Consider the following 23,727-nt stretch of genomic DNA (forward strand, 5'->3'; position numbering starts at 1 on the left):
TGATTTAGGGAGAAATGAATCTCTATCATTTGAGAGATGGCAGCAGACCCGTAGGCAGTTCGCATAATCGCATAAAAAGCGACTTTAGTGTAGTAGGAATTTTACATATCAATATCTGTGATGACTTATGTAAAGTGTCGACGTTTGGTGGTGATTTAGGGAGAAGTGAATCTCTATCATTTGAGAGATGGCAGCAGACCCGTAGGCAGTTTTCATCTGCATCTCTACAGTTCCATATGTATAGGTTTTAACTGCTCAAGAATTATATTTCAGATAGCCGTGCGACATAGCTACTGCCCGACAATCCAAACAACCAGAGTTCGAATCCCATCGGAGCAATTTTATCAACCACCACTCATTTTAAACATGTATATCTTCCTTCCACCAAAGGTCAATTCTTATTTCTACAAACATAAATATTCTCAAGTATACAAATGGCGATTTGTAAGGCTAAAAATTTTACGTAAATAGTTTCCGCCATTTGTTTTTCTTCTCTGTCGATAATAAATCGTATATGCGTATGACAATAATCGTATTAGGTGCATATATGTCACATAAATTCATCCAAACTAATTCGCAAGCATTTATATCCAGAAAACATTAAATCGCATAGCTATACGGTTGTACGACTTACACATGCGGGACGAACCAGCCTACGGCTGAAAGTCTCCATAATAAAGAACAAAAAAAAAAGACTTACACATGCATCTAGTACGACTTTTGTGATACGTATACGTATATACGATTTACTACAGGCAAATAAAAAACGAATGGCGGAAACGTTCATGAGGTTATAATTATTTTTATAACCTCACGGAACGCCATTTGTATATATAACAACTTTCATGATTCTAGAAAAAGTAATTATTCAATTGACTTTCAGTGGGAGGGGGGATATAAATATTTAAAATGAATGGTGGTGTTGGTTAAGAAAATTTGCACCGATTGGATTCGAACTCCGGTTGTTTGGATGATAAGCAACTGCTATTTCGCACGGCTATCTGGCATATAATTAATAGAGCAGTTAAAACTCGTACTATATTAAAAAATATAAGAAAAAGATGCAATCGGATACGTCATTCCTGGTCGTATATCGTATTTCAGTGGAAATATCTTGAAATGTATATAGAAATGGTCAAGTAAAGTTCAGTGCTACGTATCAATTACTTAAATTAAATAACATGAAGTAAAAATTCTCAGAGAGAAAGCGAGAGAGAAATTTGGTCCATTGAATTATTTTTTGTAGTTTTTTTTCATCGCCATCCGGAATTAGTTCATTTTTCAATGAATACGTTATCTTGATTTTGTAGATGAAATGTTCACCCCTTGAAAGCAGAATGAACAGCGCGAACAGACAAATATATACACCGCGAGTAATCGGTTTTCCACCTTACTAACCATAGATGTAAGAAAAATTGTTTATATATATAGTTTTAAATTATATTTAAGAATTCGGCTCCTTTAAACTTAAGTAACTGAGCCTGTAAAAATAAACGAATTAATAAAAAAAAAACAGACAAATATCCCTTCATGTTACGTTAAAGTTACTTTTCTTCTCCATCATGGCGCATTTGAACAGTGCTGTAATCATTCAATAACATTAACTAATTTTTGGCATTTCCTCGCCTCATATTAAACGACATGTCAACAAAAACAAAAAAACGCGGCTCCATCATAAACGGACGACTTCCTCGCGTTTTTTTTTTGTTTGCTAACCTGCTGCTAATTCGTTAGTTCGCCAGTTATTTGTGTATGTGCATCACTCTGTTTTCACAGGTTGCGAATGTATGTTGAACGTGCTCATCTACACAGCGTCGTTTCGCGTGAGGTGGGACGATTCGATAAAATAGTCGTTTTTAACCAATTTCGAAAAGTGAATTGATGGTTTTCAAAAACGTTAACGTTATCCTTGCATGTAATAGCACATCTCTTCCACAAAGTGAACATTTCGGCTCACCTGGTATATTTTCATCCTGAATATATCTCGAGACCATTTGCCATGGGGCACACACTATCATAGAAGCCTTCTACGAACGAAGAACAGCGTGTGCTATGAGTTCGGGTTCGGGATGAGAAGGGCAGAGTTGGCAGATTTTGTGTGGCGAGCGAAACTACTCATAAGTATAACTTCCTCTGGTTCGATGGCGCTTTATTGCCATCTAGCCATTTGAAAGTATAAAAATGACTATTCAGAATGGTCACATTCTATATGAAACGATTATCAATAGGTACAGAACAAGTTTTACTTCAAATCGAATATGTTTTCCTCAACGTAAGGATGAATAACGTTCAGTAGGGTATATATCTGGTACAAGTCGTTTAAGTCGATCGTTCATCTCGATAATGTCATGATTGGACATAATCCTTCTCTGATTCGTTGATGAGGAAAAAAATACGTTGGACAAAAAAATAGTGAAGCAAGTTGCACATCGAATATTTTTAGTGATTTTAGGAGGCTACAAGTTTGTTCAAAATCATGATCGCTCGATATAATTGTTTCGTCCAATCAAAGACATGCTGGTAAAGCGATTTGTCGATCTTCGGTCAGATATCAGAGTAGACCAATCAATATTGCTAGATTATCGCTTTAGAGAGCAAGGCTTCGGATACAACAGCCTTGTACTTGGCTTGTATACCAGTCTTTGATCAGAATACCGAAATGATAACCATAGAACACACGCCTGTGGAACCACCAAGAGGAGGCACCAAGAGGTTGGCAGACTTCAAGCCTTCTGTATCGCAAACGGCTCAAAGACTTACCAAATAATTCACACATATTCTGATTCTAATATAAGCATTTAATTCACTGGAACCTTAATATGTTTCTGTATTTATCGACATTTATGTCACATACACATTATAAACATAAATCTAAATATATTCAAAACTCAAAAAAGGTGGCAAATGGAACTAATTGCTATGTATACTCGAGGTTAAAAGGGCAACAATTTTTGTGGGACAGGATAGTTTACGGATTAGGATAAGGGGTACCGTTGTCTCAACCGAGTGTTTTCGCACACACTGTAGCATTGTGCATAATGACCAGGAATAGCATCTGGTGTTCTACTATCTGTCGAGGGTGGGCGACGGTGAGATGAGGGGACAATTTTTGAATTTGTTCTGGAGTACATACTTTGCATTTATATATTAATGCTTTTTCTATGCGATTCGCTGTTATTTTGTAAGCAAGCAGGTGTTTATTTGGTGACGGGATGTCACCCATATATGACTACGAAAGTGTTCGAGTCCTATGAGAAGCATGAATCAAACAATATTTTGAAGCGAGTGCTGGAACCAAGAATTATTATTCTCGAATTATTTTCTCGTGTACACCGAGGATAATTTATGTATGGCAAATATATAAAAGTGATCTAACAGCGTTCTAGCTTGATTTTTGAAATGTGAAATTCAGAATAGGTGCTTGGAATAAAAGTTCAATATTTCTTGGACGGCAAAACCGTCGTTCGAACGACATAATCAGGTTCTTTAAACGGTAGTGTTTTTGTTGAATAAAAATAGGCAGCAGTCATGCCAGGGTAGGAAACAAATGCATAAACAGTGGAAAAACGTCAATTTTCATGCATTTATGTTACCATTGCAGGTATGATTGATATAAAAGATCGTCAAACAACTGCTTTTCTGAAATCTAACGTTTTAGAGATTTTCCAGACGTACGGAGTTAACGCTAAGCAAATATTCTCAGTCACATGTGATAATGCCGCGAATATGTTGACCGCTGTAAGAAAGTTGAAGCAGAAACTCGATTTCATAATCTCACTGCAGCTGAAGAATGTGATTAACTTAGATGACACAGAAAAGAAAGAAGCCGACCCTGAAAACGAAATTGACACTGAAGTTGCCGAAAACAACCAAGATCGGGATTTCTCGGTAGCCCTTTCGACTGAACAGGATGAACTGAACCTAGTTCCATGTACGGTTCACACTCTACAATTGGCTATATTGGACGTCGTTGAAAAAAGTGATGAATCTGTCGAAGAAATTACAGCTGTGGCAAAATGCGCAAATCAGTCAAGTACAAGACACATTTCGATTATCATAACGCCAATCTTCCGCCTGTTCGGGGGCAAACAAGATGGGGAGGTGTCTATATGATGCTGGATAGCTTTCTTCGCCTAAGGAGCTTCTTTGATCAACTGGCTCTCCAGTTTCCTGAGCTCGGTAAGTTTATGATGCGTCTCAGATAAATCAGTATTCTACTGTTTGCCTATGGCTTATTATAATCTCTTCTTTTTACAGCTCTCAATCCGAAAAACTGGGATTTCGTAGACCAATACGTGCAGCCTTCGAGACTCTTTTTCTTTGTACTAAGAGAATGCAAGAAAATCACGTTTCGCTGCCTGATTTTTATTTATCCTGGTTGATGATAATAAACGAAAAAAAAAAAGTCACAGGAGGGTTGTGTCCGAGACACGACCGCATAGTTGACGTAGGATTCCGTTAGACTATCTGTTGATTTTGGATATGTTTTAAGAATTACATCGTTAAACTCTTTGATAATGATATGGTGGCCCTGAAAAGGGCCGTTTTGTTTGGTTGTTAGGTATTGTATGTTAACTCCATCAGTGTTTATGGTAAACAGTCGTTGGATGGTGCGTATCAGATGAAATATACCGAAGTGGAACGATATATGATGAAAACCGCCCTCTGTGATCCTAGACGAGATACCTCCTGTGATATGTATGCATGAAATAAAGAAAAAAAAACTCACCAATGTAATATAAGACAATTACCAATACCGAACACAATTATAGTTTTTCCTCATCAGTAAAAACATGTTACTTTAATATAGAGAAAACATATTTGAAATGGAAAAGGTATTCTTTTTTTATAATTTTTACTTTCTGAGTGTTTATTCAACCCAATTCAATTTTAATTGGACTAACAACATCTAATACTATATATAGAGGATATGGGAAATTACTTTTTCGAATATTTCTTCACTTTTCCCATTTTTCTCGCCGTATAAACCTCCCTCGGGTGAGAATGAACAAAAAAACAGACAGCTTAAACTAAACGACCCGTTCTCGAACGGGAACACTCCTTGGTTTTTAATTTTAGGAAATTAAAATAAATCGTTTCATATATCAAGTCATACTTAGCACAACTGCTACCATATACAATTTTACACTTACACTTGTGCTAAATTTTTCACAATAAACGATCGGTCATTGATATGAAATTTCATGGAGCAGCCCCCGACTTGCATATATTTGCAATGCCGATTTCCCCGAGCACCTTGATTTTGATGTCTCTGTTAGGGAACACATTTCGATAGGAACAAAAGATCCCCCTACTTTAATATATTTGCAATACCGATTTCCCCCAGGCAGCTTGGTTTTGATGTCTCTGTTAGGGACTCGCCGCATGTGTCGTCAATTTCGGCCAGTCAGAAGAGGGTATTTCCGTTAGGATAGGGGATGAGATTATTTTCTTCAATATAAAAAATTGTTATGGAGTACCGAAATCGATTGAGGCAAAAATGTCATCAATCCATCATGAAATGACTGAGCAATAAGCATTTGAAATCGGACAATTTTCACGATGTAATCGATTTTCGATTTTCAATTCGTACCCCAATATGTTCCCGAAAGACGTAATCCAACGTCAAAAAATCTTATATGAAAATTGCACATGAAAAAAAATGTGTTTGAATGATGTGTTTTGGTAGAAACATCAGGCAATATGCCTTCGAGCCTTCTAGTTCGATGGGAGATTAATCTGCCTCCCTAAAAGAATATTGCTCATGGTGTCGCTTGGTGCCACCGAAAGCAGACTCGTTTGCTGAGGAGTGCTGAGCGACAATGAAAATGTCTTTCTAAAGATAGGTCGAGAAAGAGTATGAACTAGTTTTCTTCGCAAGGGCCCTTCTCAGGGCTAGAGACGAATGAACGTAAAGTTTAAAGTCTCTATAATTCAAAAGAAGAAAAATATTGCTACCAGATGTCACGAGCTTCGACATTTTTTGCTACTATGGTGCTACTCGCCCGTGTAGATGGCGCAAAGGCATCGCAAAAATATTATTTTATAGAATTCCTTCATGCATTTGTCTGATACGGGCTGTGTATCGTTCGTTCTTGTTTTTTAAGGGACTTTAACCCAAAGGTCATTCATCCCTAACGGGCTGTGTATGACTGGAGCGTTCCGTTATATACGTGCATGCATATGTCCTTCGCTTCTTTTGCCAAATCCAGTAAAAGGTGGTTGATGAAACGTATGTTTTTGACGTGATACGTTCCATGTTAGTTGTTAGTAGAAAATGTAAAAATAAACAGTATTTTTGATCGGTTTTATATAGTTTTTGTGGTAAGTGGAAAACAGTAAAATAAACTCTTTTGTTTCAAAACAAATTGATAGTCCTGAGAAGGACTGGAATGGTTTAATGGGTTGTACGGAATCTGCTGCGTTTCAGTCGGATGTAGCAGTTTAGTTCTGGGAGCGGTAGCTTTTACGGATTCGCTGATGCTTTCCTTGACTTTGGCGCCATCGGCTTCTGTGCGTCGATTTGCGAGGGTTTGATTGGCACCACCACGACGAGCTAAACGACGGATAGCGGGTGTGATACGATGCGATGCAATGCACTTCGCTCCTCTGCCTCCTTTGCCGCATCCAATTGTTGATGTGAAGAGGAGCGCACCAGCAATGCACACTAGATTTAATTCGATGCTCTCCGCTGCTTCCTCTTCTTTGCTCCCTTTGCCGCACCGCATCCATCGCTGGTTGCCGATGGCTTCCTCTCCTTTGCCGCACCGTATGGTGTTGGTTGATTTGTAGAACACTGCACACTAGAAGCCCAGATGTTTGCCGATCTGAGCGTTGAACGAGAATGAGATCCAAAAATGCTACCGTCCTTTTATATCAGTTGGTATGTGAGAAATAGGCGCCCCCCACTCGCTCGCCATGCAAATATTTGACTTATCGGGGAACGAAAGAAGCGAAGCAGGCGAAAAAGAAATGACGTCAATTTCGACCAATCAGTACCGTTTGGATAAGGGTTGAGATTTTTCAATTGTTCGATAGTTAATTACATGATATATATTATTTTATTCAAGGTGGAAAATTGTTATAGAGTGCCGCAATGTTTTGATGTAAAAATCTCATCAATCCGTCATGAAATGACTGAGCAATAAGCGTTTGAAATTGGACATTTTTCACGATGCGATCGATATTCGTTTTTCAATTTGTACCCCAATATGTTCCCGAAAGACGTAATCCTACGTCAAAATATCTCTTCGAAACCGCTGGCTGAGTAATAAGGAATTCGTCTCGGAATTCTTAAAACGTCACGAGCATTCCAAATGTTACTTTGGGAAGCAATAAGCGATATACACACTTCTACATTTCTCGCATCTGTTAGGTCCGGCATTAGGGATACCTTGAACAGAAAAGTGAACTGTAACCATTGACATGTCGCAACGAAACCATGGAAAGTGAGGCCAACAATAGCAGCCAATTGGATGAGTTCCTCACAGTTTTTTGGTGGCACTCTTTCAACATCGAAAAGCTCGAATGACTCAACATTTGAACAACAATTGAAAGCGCTAGATGCAGAATTGCCGCAAAACCATAGTTTTGATGTGTTTCAGTATTGGCTGATGCGACGAGAGACCCAGCCAGAACTCTTTAAGGTAGCTATGGTTGTGTTTGTCACGCCATCAAATCAAGTCTCTATGGAACGTGCATTTAGTGCACTTGCCTTGGTCCTAACATGTAACAGAACTGACTTGGGGCCCGGTGCATTGGATGACATTCTGCTTCTGAAGCTGAATCGCGACATTTTCGAAAAGTTGTCCGCATCTTGCGACTGGACCAGCATTCTTGACAGCGCTAAATAACTCTCAAATTATGTTACTGAACGAACACGAGCCGTGAAAAACACTTGAACTTAACGATAAATATCCGATTAAAGCCTTGAATTGACCTTTCTTAAATTGCCCTTCATATCTTCAAATACAAACACCCGAAATCAATCATATATGCTTAAATCTAATATTTCCTTCTGAATCTATTCTCATGAAGTATTCCAGATACTCAGTTTTTTTTACAATGACATTTTTTATGATTTTTGATGTAATTTAATGTGCCACACGATAGGGTTTCCCACAAGTTAGAAAGTTATCACATTACCCGGGGATTCGTGGACCATACTCGAATAAGTCTAATATAGTCACGAGAGTTTCGGGCGGCCGCATGGTGGGTTTGACATATTTTGAGGCGCTTCTAGGATCATTAACCTTGTTTACCAAGCTTGCACCGGTCGTGTTTCTAGAGCCAATACTATAGACGTCCATCTAGGATCATTAACCTTGTTTACCAAACTTGCACCGGTCGTGTTTCTAGAGCCAATACTATAGACGTCCATCGCATGAACTAATTCACATTTTTTTTTTCAATTATGCTGGAGTCTCTTTTTACGCGGTGGATAGGCTCGTAAAAAACCACGTAAATCCCAAAATCTGCGTAAATTCCAAAATCCACGTAAAAATAAACTGCGTAAATTTCTAAATCCGTGTAAAATCTAACAAACAGTGAATTATTAGTTTAAAATGCAACCCCTATTCTAACAATTGATCAACTGAATTTGTTGCATGCTACAATACAGCCATTCCATGCCAAACCGTAGTGGTTCTCAGATTTTCTTGAGAAGCGGTAGTTTTGTTTCCTATAGCAAAATATTGGACCCGTATTTTTCTATTTGTTATTAGGATGCCCATTTCCATTTTAGGGTGGTCCAAAAATCGATTTTCCCCTTTTTCTCGAAAATCACATTTTCCAAAAATCTTTTGAACTACTAGACCGATTCCGATGATCAACATATCAAATTGAAGCCAATTAGCTAGTCTTCTCTGAAAAAATACAATGCTTTCGAAAAAAATAACCCCCTATGATTTTTGAATATGTTATGTGAAAAAGCTTTCAAGAGAAATATAAAAATATAGCGCCCTTGGTTCCGAAACCATGTAAACTATAAAAAAAAATACAGGTCTAATGTTATGCGGTAAAGCAAAAAAAATATCACTTTTCACGAAAATCTACCAGTATATCGGTTTAGCATGGAATGGCTGAATAATGCTATCTGTTACTTCCTTTATTTCTCAGCTATGAATCAGTTATACAATACTTATTTCATGAAAAGTCACATCAATTAGCACATACAATCTGATCACTCTAAAAGTAAGTTCAGACTTTTTACGCAGCTGATACGTGCCGTTCTTATTTTGGATTGTCCGAAGTTCATACCATAGAGGCGTCTTTACCGATTAAAAATTAAATAGATTATTTGGTGTTCGGACAATCAGAACGGCTGAAATTGTGTACGCCATGGAACGCCGCTCCACACTTCACACGCTTGTTACTTTCTTAGTTTTAATATTTTTGTTGCGTTCATATAATTTTTGTATTCCTTGAAAGATGTTCAGAGCCCAAAAAAACGTCAAAAAATCTCACTAGTCATCTCCCTAGGATAACTCCCTAGTCGATTTCACTCTCAATTGGTTGACGTTGAATTTTTATGTCTTGATTCTCAGTAATACGCTATTAATATTCGAGTCTGACGGTTCAAATATCAAAACGAAAATGAAGATTCTATAAAAAATGAACTTCATACCCTTAGAAAAATCCTCGGTCGAAAACTACTAAATACATTTGGTAATGCAAAATTAGTAGAATGTACAAATTTTTTTGTACATATTGTCAACAAACCCGCATCCCTACCAGAGATTAGTATATTTTACTCGATAACATTAGTAGGCTTGTATATTGTCATATCTGAAAATTGGTGAGAAAAGCGCGTATTAACAATTTTCATTGTTCCCATAAGGCAATACGGAGGTATAATAAGGATATAATTCTGATACGTGCATTTTCGGCGAGAAAATGTAGCCGATATTGGGCTTCCGAATCATGGTTCAGCTTGACATATGTGTTTATTAGTACGGTCGAAAATGACTATAGATTGGTAGTATTTACCAAAAAATTCGTTATATTTACTAATTATTTCTCTCAGTGTACAGGGGTACGACTAAAACGTCAAATCCCTCATATTGCCAGTGTACCCAATATTGCTGCGGTTTACTGACATTTTGGTTCAATCAATTACTGTTGTGTACAACTCGGTGCGGTTATATAGTCGAATAGTGGCTAACTTTAAACTCCATGTTAAATGTGAACACCTCCATGTGAAACCGGAATATGAAAATCGCTCATGCAGTTAGAATAAAGCAGCGCATTTTTCGATTTCAATCCTCGTAAATGATATGTTGATAAACAAATGACGCCATATTGATTTTGATTTTGGGTAGCCTATATTCAATTGATGTCTAACCCCTGACTTCATAGCGTGCTGACGTTGACGTTCATTCCACTTGTTTTCATTGATAGTATTGTTTCATCTTTACCGATTCTCGCTTGAGCAGTAGGTTAACAATCGAAGGTAGGCTGAAATTCGCCGTATTTCAAAGTCATGAAGGTGAATATTTTCGACACTGCTCAAAACCGTCGATCTTTGTGTGTAATCATCGATATTGTCCGAATCTCTTTATGTCCCTTCATCTTTCTGCTAACCGAGAGACATCCGCGAATAATCGATTCTCCATTGATCTTATTTATCCTTTTTACGTATAAGATTTTTTCACCTTTTTCCAAAAAAATGGGATTTTCATTCACATAAGATACATATTTGATACGGAAAAGTTAATTTTCATTCATAATTGTTATTTTAAAACACACCAAAAAGACACATCTGAAAATCCCCAATCGTCTTTGCCGCTTTCCAAAATCGGAACACGAAGCTCAATGTCGTCAACGTGAATAGTTGGTCATTGGATGAGATTTGAAGGCGTGTCCTCATGCGTGTCATGTAGGAACTGAACATTAAGGCGACCTCCAGAATAGAGCGATAAGCTATGTTATCGACGCAGATGGAAAAAGATCAATTTCCAAGTGGACACAACTTTTGCTATAGAATTTTATATTTGCCCACGATTTGGCACCACTGCAAACCCGAAGGCTGGCGCGAGCCGAACTCACAATCAAAAAAGAAATGGAAAAACGGGCATAGCCAAAAAAAAGGAAGGCAGCCTCCATGAATGATGCTGTAAATCTTTCATCAAACCATCATAATTCTGCCTCATAACATTCGTGGAAATATGAGAACCGAAAAAGATTGAATGCTAACTGATAGTTGGGACAAGTAAAATCAATCCAACAAGACCAATGAAACTATGATATGAAAAAAAAAGTCTTACCTGCCCGACGACAACGTTTCACCTTTTCCGGAGACCCTTCTCAATACAAAAGCAAACGCGAGCGCTCGGCTCACCGCGCGATCTCTCCGAGGGTACGAGCGAGCCGCCGTTCGTCCAGCGCACACATTTCGTTTTCATAAACGTTACCGAGAGCACATGCCTTTGAAGCATATAGTAGCAACAGCAGCAGCAGAGAGCAGCACCGTCGTCGTCGTCGCTACCGAGTGAGTTTTGTACGCCTAGCGCCGATTTGGGATATCAGCCGAAGCGGAGCGGAGCAGAGCAAGAAGAAGAACACAAAGTGTGTGATTTTGTTCAGCGAGTCGAGCCGTGTGTTCCGTTCGGAAAAGTGGCAACCAGTGGTGTAGTTAACAAGGGGCGTTCGAAGGGGGTACGATTATCGGTTGAAATTGTTTGATTGCGAACGAGATTTGCGTGGTTTTTGCAAGAGTTTGAAAAATTTGTGGTTCTCGAGGCGCCCAAGGGTACAACCCTGGTGGAAAGTATTTTTTTCGTTTCGGGTGGTGGATAAGCGCCGCCACCGGCTGTTGTAGTAACTATTGCAGTGGAAAATGGCGACAACTGCAAAATTATATCCAGTAATAGTGGTATTGCATCGAGTAAGTGATATCCGGCCGATTTTATAGACACGTAGTGCAGGATAATTGGTGCGTTTCGCTGGAGGGTTGGAAAAACGACGAAAATGTCGGCTAAGAACGTTGAAAACACGGCGGAAAAAGAAAATTTGCTCGCGAAGCAAAATGACGTCGCTCGTTCGCAGAGTGCGACCTCAGCGGTGACTGAAGCACTCGGTGCGGCAGCCGAACAAACTAATGAGCGCTCGGAAATACGAAGCGATGCGGGGACGAAGTTAGCGCCGCCGTTAGTAGTGCATGCACCGGCTGCTGCGACGCTTGTGGTCGATGATGAGTTTGATACGGTAATCGGTGGGAGTGAATTGAACGGGGATGTCGCTGGATCCAGTGCTGGTGGCCACGGCGGCGGTTCGTCAAGTTCCTCTAGCAGTGGGGGAGTTGGTGGTGGTCGTGGTGGATTGAACAGCGAGAAACGGCGCAGTAATGGAGATAAAAATACTAGCAGGCGTAAAACGCGCCGCGGGAAAACTAAACGCGGTAAAAAATCGAGCTCGAAACCGTACACCAAGTCCCAATGGAAGTTCCAGGTGCCCCCCATGTGGACAGCGACGAATAAACGACGTGCGGAAGCTGCGCTGGTCGCAGCTGCTGGTGGTGGTGGTGGTATCGTACCGCTGAAAGGTCCCTACCATCAGTCAGACCATCCACCGTTAGTGCCATACAACACCAATCGCTTCCTGATGGAAGACCACATGCCACACGTCCTGACGCCCTCAGGTAGAACCCGTGATTCAAGTTTTTCTATAGATTCAGAAGAAAATTATTTCTACTCACTACCAGAGGACGAAGAGGAATTCCTCACCAAGGAGTTCTCCAGCGTGTACGAAGACGCCCGCTCGGAGCGACTCGAGGGACTCAGCAAGACGCAGCTGATCCAAGAGTACCTCCAGCTGGAGGCCAACTTTGAGCAAATCACGCGCCGCTACAACGCCGTCAAGTCGCTCTCGATCAGGGAGGAAAACGAAAGTGCCGCTGTTGGTGTGAATAATGCAATGCCGGCCAAAGATGCACCGGGGGGCAGCGGCGGCGGAGTGGACCGCAGGCGGTTGGAGGATAGAATTCGGGAGCTCACCGCTGAGAATCTCGGTAGGTGTATGATGTTTATGTGAATAGTGAAGTCTGTATATTTAGTATGAGGGGATGACACATTCCGCCCGCTTTGCATAACTTTTTGCTCGTTGCGGTAATATCGGAGGCAGGCTGAGATTTCCCCCCCACCCAGGGGGTGGGTCCCGACTTTATCACCTCGGTTTCGCTTCTCTCGTATTGCTTTGCAACTTTTTCTTTCTCTCTGTGTGCAAATAACATGTTTACATTTTGAAATTTAGCTGCGGGTGAGAGCAGTTTTTGATAATTGTTAGCTCGCGTGATTTCGATCCGTCACCTTGGACGTGAATCCATTCTATCACAGATAGCAACATATGACGGAGGATCAATTCAATTTCGACTGAGCGTTAGCAGTTCGTGAATCGAGAGTGGGTAGTCTGTGGCACAATTGGTACTGCAAAAAATGAACCGATCAAAACGCCGGTTTGCTTGTTATCTCTGCTGCTCCTCGCCGAGAAATTCAAAGCGCAGAGCCACAGCAAATATGTTACTGGTTGCAAGCGATAGCACCGCTTTTGCGCTGTGCGTGTAATTACTTCTACAAGTCAGTCAGTCAGTCAGTGGTGGTAAAATCTAATCTCTCGGGAAGAGCAGTTGCATTTGACGCGCGAAGCGAGGAAAAGTAATTTCGCCATAAGCTTTGCAGTGGTTTTTCGTCTCACGGTTTTTGGCGGTTTCACATCATCGCAGCCGAAGACTAGGGTAAATGATGTTGGTTTGTCCGATTTAAGTTTGTCATTTATACGTTGCTAGTAGCTGGCATGCCAATGAGCAACTACTGTGCCGATGAACTCGCTTGACAAATGGTTGACTCGCCTTGTCCGTTCACACAGTGTGAGCTGCTGACGAGAAACTAGACACCACCAGGGATGCCAGATGATTTTTCAAATATCCATCCAACAGTCAGAAACAGCAATCAGGTCCGAATTTGACAGATGATTGATCCGAAATCGACTTCTCTATTGGCAGTTTCCGTCTCAGGTTTTCAGTAGCATTTATCATTACACAATTTTATCGCGAAATACACGCTGACCGTGTATAAAAATACTTTGTGCTCAATTTCTTCGAACTGAAGGTACTATCCGAAAAAGCAGAAAAACAAAATGAATTGGATGCAAGAAAAAGGAGCAACAAATACAATATTGAAGGAGCTCTACGATGATGATCCCCTAGAGTACAGAGCAGTGTTGAGAAAAACACCTGAATAAGTGGAAACACTGTTGGATTTGATTGCTCCAAAAAGACAACACCAAGATACACTCATGAAGAATGCTATACCTGCAAGAGTGAAATTAAAAAATGGCATTGAAGTGCCTTTTTTCTGGAATGTCGTTCAGATTGTTGTCGAGCGAGACGAGCAAAAAATTTCAGTCACTGTCGAGACGAGCAAAATATCCCATTCCTAGTGATCCCCGATAATCGTTCGATTAATCGATTAATCGAATACTTCCTACAGAAATCGATTATTAATCGAACGAATACTGCACAACCAATAATCGAAGCGAACGAATAATTTACGTCGATTAATCGATCCAAACCCAGAGCAAAAAAAATCGTACATCCGCTGCAGTTTTATCCTGAAAATCAATCATAATCTTTGACGCTCTCCTAAACTCCTAAAAGAAGCTCAATGCCGTCGATGCGAGATGAGCTTCGTTTACGAGTTTAGGGGAGCGTAAAAGATAATAATTGATTTTCAGGCGTAATGAACTCTTTTTTGATTCCAGATGACTTTCTAACGAATGAAAAATATTAGTCTAACTAATTATTTCTCTCAGTGTGACGATTAATCGATTATTTGGATCGATCGCGGATCACTACCCATTCCAGTACACGAGTTTCATTGAAATGTTTTATTTGGTAGACTGGAGAGACTTCAGTCAGTTTTTCTCGGTATGATCAGTGATGTCAGATGAGGAGACATGTTTTTGTTTTGAGAAAAACAACAAACAATTTTAAAATTGATCAATCAATACTATTTTCCCAGTGCCAAAATATTAAAAAAACATAACAAAAAGGAATGAGTTTCATATATCTTTTGGTTTCATTGATATTTTTCCTCGAGCATATGGTTTCATCACTCAGACGTTTTGTTATTATGGATTTATTAGGGGCAATGTTCGTTCACCTAATCAACGATTTATAAGTTTTAAATCCATTTTTATATGTATTTTCAATAAAGTAGTTGTTTACTCATTACTCATTTTCGTTCAATATGTGAAGTCCCTTTTCGTGCCATGTTAACATATTTAAAACAGTCATCTAGCATCCCTGGATATGAGTTCAATGTTTACATTTGGTTGTGTTGTTTGGAAGAGGCCCATTTGAAAATCTGTAAAATCTTGCAATTACTGAATTGAATTTGATGGTTGCAGTTGAAAACATACATTGAAGAATACCGATGCTTTCAATCAACATGATGAACAAACGCATCAAACAAACTAGACGATTCGACTGATTCATTGACGAGCGCGGCCAAACGGTCGTCGAACCAGACGAGCTACTCGTCTGTTTTTAGTCGAGCTCGGCTTCTGGAATATGAAAACAAACGAGACGAGCGCTCGTCTGCTCGTCTCGTTTTCTGGTATAGGGTAGGCTGTTTCTGACGTTTCGAGGGATGTGAGTGCGAGTAATGATCCCCAATAATCGATCGATTAATCGATGAATCGAATATTTCCTACAGAAATCGATTATTAATCGAACGAATACTGCGCAACCAATAATCGAAGCAAACGAATAATTTACGTCGATTAATGGATCCCAACCCAGAGAAAAAAACCTATGGCCGCTGCAGTTTTATCCTGAAATAAATAATTATCTTTGACGCGTAAAAGATAATAATTGATTTTCAGGCGGAATGAAAACTTTTTGATTCCAGATGGCTTTCTAGCAAATGAGAAATATTAGTCTAACTAATTATTTCTCTCAGTGTAACGATTAATCGATTATTTGGGGCGATTAATCGTATCGAATAACAAACTGCTGAAAAGTATTCGATTAGCTGATGAACTATTAATTTCAAAAATCAGGGATCACTAAGTGCGAGTAAAATCAAAAAACTTTGAAGTAGCTCGCACGCCGGATCACACATAACACTAACTGGCATGATGTGTTCACACGGTGTGAGTAACTGACTAGACCGACTCGTATGCTTACTCGCACCGTATAAACTAGGCTTTAGGGTATTTTCACGCAACTAGTAAATGCGAATCGATTTTTCTACATTAAAATCACATGTAGAGTTTGAGTTTGTTGAAAAGCCCCAATTCTCTAGTTGCCACCATAAGGCGTCCAAATCATCCAAATTTTATTTTTTTTAGTGGTTTTCTTCAAAGAGAAATTATGATCATGGTTTGAATGAAGAAGTTGAAGAAATTCGAATTTTTGAGTAGATGTTGCATTTCTCAATGCCAGAGTTTACTGTCGCCTGAAAAATAGTGTTAAAATCATACATGTTGGAGTAAAAAACATAGATTTCATTAGAAAAAAAATCTGTTTTGAATATAGACGAATTTCATGCCAACTCGACTGGCCGTTGGCAGCGCCATTTCAGATAGCAGTGAAACGTTGTGAGTGTGAAGACATGGGTCATTTGAGCAGCTTTGCATACTTGAAATATTCGAAAAATAATTAGACTACTTTCTGGAAAAAGCCAATTTTTTTCTTTTTTTTTACAAAAATTTATAACATAAAAACTATGATACCTACAAAATTCATGCCAAAGGATGAAATGTAGGAAATTGCTTAAATTTTCACAAAAAACACCAAAAATTTCGCTGACAAAAAAGTTATTTTAAATATTAAAATTCATTTTTCTCAAAAACGTATTTTTTTTAAATTCACAAATATATATATATATATATATATATATATATATATATATATATATATATATATATATATATATATATATATATACTATAACTATAACAGATAGAATGTTGACGTCTTCGACAAAAGTTCATATTTTAATAAGATCTAAAACTTTGTCGAATACACTTTAACGCTATCTTGACTTTGAATAAAATTAGGATTGGTTGTATTTTTTTCAAAGAAAGCATGAAAAAGTTGTTGTTCGAAAAACTTTTTCCCTGTAAAAGTGCCCATCTTCCGATGTATGGACGACTTGTTGGAAATTGTAAGAGTTATTCATATATATATTTTTTGGGAATTTAAAAAAAAACGTTTTTGAGAAAAATGAATTTTAATTTTTAAAATAACTTTTTGTTCAGCGAAATTTTTTTTTCAAAAAAATTTTGTTATTTTGTTATAAACACAGAGAAACTGTCGACGTCTGGTGACGACTTTCAATTAGGGGCCATAATTTGGGTACCAAATTCGTTGGTGTAATCTCTACCAGATTAGAAGGCTCGAAGACTGTTTTCAAATGTTAAAATTTGAATAATATTTTTCACATCAAATACTTGAAACATTATTTATTACTTTTATTGAACCATTTGTGCGTGTTATAATCCAGAAAATGAAGGGCACATTGAATACCTTTACCCTTTTTTGGAAATCTTTAAAACGAGTGAATCCTATAAAACTACTGTAAATAATGAAAAGACAATTTTATTTATTTGTTTTGAAACAGTTGAATATCTTATTTGCGCTGAACTATAGCATTCAAAAAAAATCGAGGGGTTGTATCCGAGACACGACCGCTTAGCACGAAGGACTACGCAATCTTTTTTTTTTTGAAATTTGTTGGTTTATCATTTCGGATATTATTTGCGAATACGTCGACATTTCATAAATAACTCTTTAGTAAAAAGTTCCGTGAACCCTGGAAAGGTTTAATGGCTTGCGTGGTTTTGAAGAATCATTTCGAGAAGCAACCATGCTTTCTTGCCTCCGCGAGAACAATACAATGAATGGTCATATGTCGCAACTTGTTTCTTTACATAAATGCACGCATTACACTGAGTATTTAACGAGAGGCATCTTCCGTGCATCACCATTCAACAAGCATCAAACACGCGTCTAATAGCGGGTTCACATTAGGGAGATCTATAGCTATAGATGGATTTATTCACGTGAGAATAGATGTAAACGGGTGAGCATAAATATGATACACTTATTCGAGGTATATATAACTAGAATAAATTCAGCATATGTAAACGCTGGTGAATTGCTCACTGGTGAGAAATAACTGAAGTTGACCGCAGTTCTACTTCAGGTGAATAAATCACCGAAAAAGAGAGACAACTCATTCTCTCTTTCTTGCACTCGTACTCAAAGGAAATTGAATGTGTTTTTTGTCAGCAGATGTGAACAACGCTCATTTTTAAATCCATTTTTATCAATTTGCTTCTGATTGCTTCTGAAAGTCGAAATTAATTAACTGATCCAGAATTGCCTTTCACTTCTGTTTATTCAAGTGGTAGAATGATGCCCAATTCAGAATAAATATATGCATATGTGAACGGGATGTACATTTATCATCACTTCAAATTGTATGAAGAAATTCATGAATATATTCATTATATAAATTCAAGCTAGTGTGAACGGTTGATGCGATTTCTATAAATCTCATCATATTTCTTCACATGAATATATCACTAGTCTAAGCCCACCGTAACAGTTACAGCGATAAAAATGAAAAAATCGCGAGAATGACCGTTTATGAAAAATCGTTTCTCGACTCTCGGTCAAACCCGTCAACAAAGCTAGGAGCTTGTTGCATCGCAACAGAGCTGATGCGCATAGAGACGTCGGTTAATCGTTCGATTAATCCAAATAATCGAATAACTGAAATTATAATCGAGTAATTTAAAATCGAAATATGAGTACATCGAATAACTGTCACTGTAATCGCGATTAATGAAAGAAGGAATCTTCCTCAAGGTTCATGCATTTTTCGGATAAGAATTAGGCTATATAATTTTTTCATCCAACCATCTAACATCTACAACCCGATAGATCACGTGACCAAAATGACAACGTGATACGTTATTACTAAGATAAGATCAGACAATAGGGGGTATTTTACGGACCAAATTTTTGTCAGTCGTTCGGATTTCTGATTGGCTGATTTCGATCAATTTTGTAAACAAAGTCGATTTTGTCAGTGTTGCCAATAAACATAAATAGCGTTGGGTTTGTATTGAATTTAGAAATGGTGAATTTAATGGATATTACGATATTGAGTTTAAAGGAAATGTGAAGGAATTATTTGAAAGTTTGTGTATGTGTTTTTTTCACAATGGAGTAAAGTGAACGGCAAAACACTCATTTGTCAATTTAGCTTCGTTAGGTCCCTAATGCGATTTCATATTTCGGAATATAATTTCCATTGCTAAGAAGAAATGGAAAGTCTCATCATTCACTATGCAGATGGCAGAGTTGTTAGCTCTAGCTCGTAAATATGAAAAAAGAGATGGTTGATACCATCCAGGTTGTGTTTTGCTGACTACCAATTGTTACACTGCTGACATGTTCTTTCCCGCTGACTTATTTTGATGATGTAAAGAGCTAAGGATTTTGTTCTGTTCTATCGAGGAAAGTTTTCGCTTTCGAGGAAAGTTCTTCTTCATCGTGCTTCCAATTTTCATCAATTTAAACCATATACATACATACATATACATACAAATCTTAGAAAATTTCCAATTCGATTGGAAAGCGTGCAGCGTGCATATGTATTAGTGATCTGTTGGGCAGGCAAAAGAGATCGCTGCATAGGATTTATATGGATCGACAAGATTGAGCTTTGTTTAAATAATTATTTTAGCGAAATAGTTAAGAAAGTACGCGCTACCCTATATTAATAACATGCGAATATATGTCTCTTTACATAAAAATATTTACTTTAAGTGTCAAAGCCATATATATATATATATATATATATATATATATATATATATATATATATATATATACACGGAGAAAAATTATCGTGGTCTCGTGATGAAGTGATGAAGTAAACTATAATGAATATTCGTGTGCAGATATCCTTAATCGGTGGTTAGTTTCGCCAAAAAAGCAGATGATTATGTTGAAATTAAGAACATATTCAGCCCGAGATATCAACCAACCCTCAGATATGATTTCCGGGTACCTGAATGCTCTGCGAAGAAGTGAAATATGGTTATAAGAAAATTAATCGGAAACGAAGAAAATCCATCGATTGGCTAAATCATGGAAAATACAAGGAAGTATTCGAATGTGAGCTCGAACCTCTGTGTCTTGAATCTAGATCCGAACAAGCTAATAATCCTTTCCCATTGTTTTTTCGATTCAAATCTAGTGGAAAATTCACTCAATGAACATCGCGAAATAGGTGCTAGTAAGTAAAGCAACATGCGTCATACAAAAGCACTTGTTCGGTAAATAGCTTGCCTAACTGTTTCACAAAGTTCATGTTAGTTCTATTAAATATTTCGCGCTAATAGAAAGATCGCAACTATATTTAAATCATCTACAAGAACGTCGATTGATAATGAATCCGGTTCTGCTGCATAGAAGCTACGAATGTAAACAAATGATGTTTGCCCAACAGATGCTCTGCATGTATGTGTAGCAAGAGCATTATGCAAATCGTTAAAATCCGTTCGCGGCAAAAATAGTTGTTAACGTTAACTTTATTTTATAAAAACGTGACCTGTTTTCTGATTTGACACCCTTAATGTAAGACGCAGTTCTACGTCAAAAGTGGACAAACCAAGATCCTTATTTCAACTGGGCAAACCAACATCATTTACCCTATATGCCTTTCACTCAGCGCCTCATTTATTTGCTTGTTTTTCAGAACTCCGACGACAGCTGGAGCATGCATCCCGCATCGGAATGGTGCTGTCGGCCAAATCGTCTCCCCGGAACAACAACAACAACAACAACAGTAACCCCGCAGCGGTCGAACGGATGGACAGTTCGTCCTGCACGAGCAGTGAGGATAGCGAGTCGGATAGTTCCACTTCGACGAGTTCGAGTAGCAGCGACGACGACGACGAGGAGAATGGTGGTGGCAGCAGTTCGAGCAGTATGAGCGACACCGATGGGGACTTGGAACGGCAACCTCTGGTCCTGATGGACAGTGGCGACCGAGACGGGGCCCAAGTTGCGACGGAACCAAACGGAGAGCAGCACCTACCGAATGAGCTCCTCTGGGTGGAAGCCAACAGTGGGCAGCAAAATGGGGGTAGAGAAATGAATGGCAGATTTTCCCCTCTGGACGCTGACTGGGGATGAACACGGTTCGTTTTATTGTCTAAAGATTTTTTAATTGTGACCACATTTTTTTTACCTGTGCGAATAGTGATAGAACAGAGTCATTGCATTAAGCTTGATTACACTTCTCAATATTTGAGAAAAATTCCTCTTTTTTTACACGTAATTTTAAACCCAACATGAAATGAAAAAAAAAATGCTTAAAAGCAACAAATAAAAAATCGAAAAATACAATATTCACCACAAAAAGTAAGCCTCTTTTTAATTTCGTAACGTTCGGAAAAAAAAACCTTAAGAGTTAATTATTTGTGCGCGCTGTTTAAACAATAAGTCTTATGTACAAGAAGCAAATGGTGTGCGACAAACGAGAGATATATAATAACTATAACTAACTCTAGAGTGATAAATGGCGACACATTTTATAGTCCTTTAGATGATGCGATGCGAAGGCAGGAGTTAAGTGATGAAATGGGAAATCGCAATGTGATCAATTAAACACACACATACATACATGCACACACACAAACAGAGAAGGAATACACGTGATTCGGCAGAAGTCAAAATATTTATATTTTTAAAATTTTTACAACTCACGAAAAAATTGCGAAAGAAAAAAATATATTCTCTTCGGGTTGATGTTACTGCACGAAGGTATGTTTCCGTTCGGAAACAACGGACAAACCTTACAATGTATTTGACGACTATTATTATTATCATCAATAAACAAAAAAGGAAAGGAACCAGAGTGCTTTTTTCCGTTATACACTGTCAAGCGTATATTATACACACATATATATTATCCATATTACATTGGCTGGGGTGGACCATGATCCTTCGCAGACAAGAGATAAAAAATTTAGACATAAAAAAACGGAACTATGGTGGAATGCAAAATGATCTATTTGTAAGTGTTGTTTGAAGAAAAAATATAGATGCTATATTACTGAACGTGTTGATTTTTTGCTGCGTATTCAATATTACAATCACTTAAGGTGAAGATGGAAGGAAGCCACAAATGGCTGCCACAATGGCGCTCATTTCTTTCATCTCCCTCCCTTACCCCTCGTCCGAAAATCAAAAATTGTGCGAAACAGTGTGAAGAAAATGATCGTTTTCGCACACTTTCCTTCAAGCCAAACTCTAATCGATTACTCACAAGATATTAAATTTTCATCTGTCCTTGCGCTGTGTAGTGAAAAACGTCGGAAAACTCGAGCTAGTGCTCTGAAAGTTAAATTTTCAATTTTCCGCAATGGTTTTGTTTGTATTGGTGAAAGCATCGTTATTTTTTCGACACTGATATCAGACAACATCATCGAAACAGCTATAAAAACCACTCAATAAAATGTTATTCCTGAGTCATAGCGTTTCATGTCATGAAAATCAATAAAATAAAATTGTGTTGATACCAATACAATTACAATTTTAACGTTTAATGGGTCTATAATGTAAGTTTTAGCAACTTCAACATTCGTTAAGAAAATTGTATTGCAGAGGTCGGAACACTGCCACGGCTACCTATGCTTTCAAAAATAATAAACGGAAAAGTATTACATTCAATCAAAATGGCTCGGCCAACGTGAGTATGTGAAAAAAAAGATCAACGAAGGAAAATATTGAGGAATTATCAACATCGATTTACTGTGTGGAAGAACTTGTTAATACCAAAAGAGACCCAATTCGCATGTGTTATAAATTTGCTCATGTTACGCTCGCGTATAATCAGAATTTTACTTCATATGCAAATACAGCTTTTATATGGGAGAAGGAGGCAAGTTGGCGCGGGAGGCAAGATAACGAATCGGTAATTTGCAAGGGATTGCTAAGATGGCCGTCTTTCAGTAGCCAGCATAGAAAATCATGAGCATAGAAATCATAACCTAAAATTCAAAATGAAGTGCTCTGCGCGATTCTTGGGCTGTGATTTGAATTGCAAATCGTCAAGAAAGCTTCCGGATGGGTATCCAAACATCGCTTGCCAAAAAAAAAAACTATCCAACGTAATCAAATATTAACATATATGACTCCAAACATTAAACAATACGTGAGCCCCCTAAGCGCGAGCCCTGTTTTATGCTGCCTACGCTCAATTTGCATTGGATGGGATAGGGTTGCCAGAGCCCCGGTAATTTGACCCGTTGTAATGAAGGTAGCGCCACCTACTTTTTACTGTAGATGCATCATAACAAGGCCAAACTTTGTACTCGGTAACTCTGCCGAAAACGTTAACACAAAAAAAGTGAAAAATAAAAATGAGAAAAATCGTGATTTTGTTATTTTTTTCCGTTTTTTCAAGTTTCATTATCCACTTGATGAGAAAAGTTAAAATTTCAAAACAATTTTTTTTCCAATTCATTTATTTGTAAGGCTCAATCGCATAAGCTTTGCGGAGCCGCTAATTCAAGTTTTGTTTATACAAAGTTTCAAGTAATTGCTATGTTTAGTAGGATTCGACCGAATACTCGCGGTTTACTCGAGATTAAAAGGGCAACAATTTTTGTGGGACGGGTCAGGTTGGGGATATGGATATGAGG

At 38.2% G+C, this 23,727-nt stretch overlaps 2 protein-coding genes across 3 annotated transcripts in view; one reads left to right on the forward strand and one right to left on the reverse strand.

Annotated features, from left to right (window-relative positions):
• The window catches only part of LOC129769749 (histone-lysine N-methyltransferase 2D-like), a 71,081-nt gene extending 59,034 nt beyond the window's left edge, over nucleotides 1-12,047 (reverse strand). Inside the window, exon 1 of the mRNA XM_055772234.1 lies at nucleotides 11,265-12,047. The gene's annotated coding sequence lies outside the window, so the exon portion shown is untranslated. The remainder of the gene's footprint in view (nucleotides 1-11,264) is intronic.
• LOC129769792 (protein HEXIM1) lies at nucleotides 11,383-22,124 on the forward strand. 2 transcript variants are annotated; one of them, XM_055772272.1, is made up of 3 exons: nucleotides 11,383-12,637; nucleotides 12,701-13,006; nucleotides 20,775-22,124. In XM_055772272.1, exons 1-3 carry the CDS (start codon nucleotides 11,968-11,970, stop codon nucleotides 21,212-21,214), a joined length of 1,416 nt encoding a protein of 471 aa, XP_055628247.1. In that variant the 5' UTR covers nucleotides 11,383-11,967; the 3' UTR covers nucleotides 21,215-22,124. The 2 variants fall into 2 exon arrangements, with proteins under 2 accessions (XP_055628247.1, XP_055628240.1); XM_055772265.1 differs by having other exon boundaries at nucleotides 11,383-13,006.
• The last annotated feature ends 1,603 nt before the right edge of the window (nucleotides 22,125-23,727 follow it).

Source organism: Toxorhynchites rutilus, chromosome 1 (genome assembly GCF_029784135.1).
Source record: "Toxorhynchites rutilus septentrionalis strain SRP chromosome 1, ASM2978413v1, whole genome shotgun sequence".
NCBI classification, from domain to species: domain Eukaryota; kingdom Metazoa; phylum Arthropoda; class Insecta; order Diptera; family Culicidae; genus Toxorhynchites; species Toxorhynchites rutilus.

Bases quoted from the DNA above. Each gene is read 5' to 3' on its own strand.
- LOC129769792 (XM_055772265.1), top strand. From the start codon at position 11,968: ATGTCGGCTAAGAACGTTGAAAACACGGCGGAAAAAGAAAATTTGCTC. The intron at 13,007-20,774 runs GTAGGTGTATGA...CTTGTTTTTCAG, and splicing joins GCTCACCGCTGAGAATCTCG to AACTCCGACGACAGCTGGAG.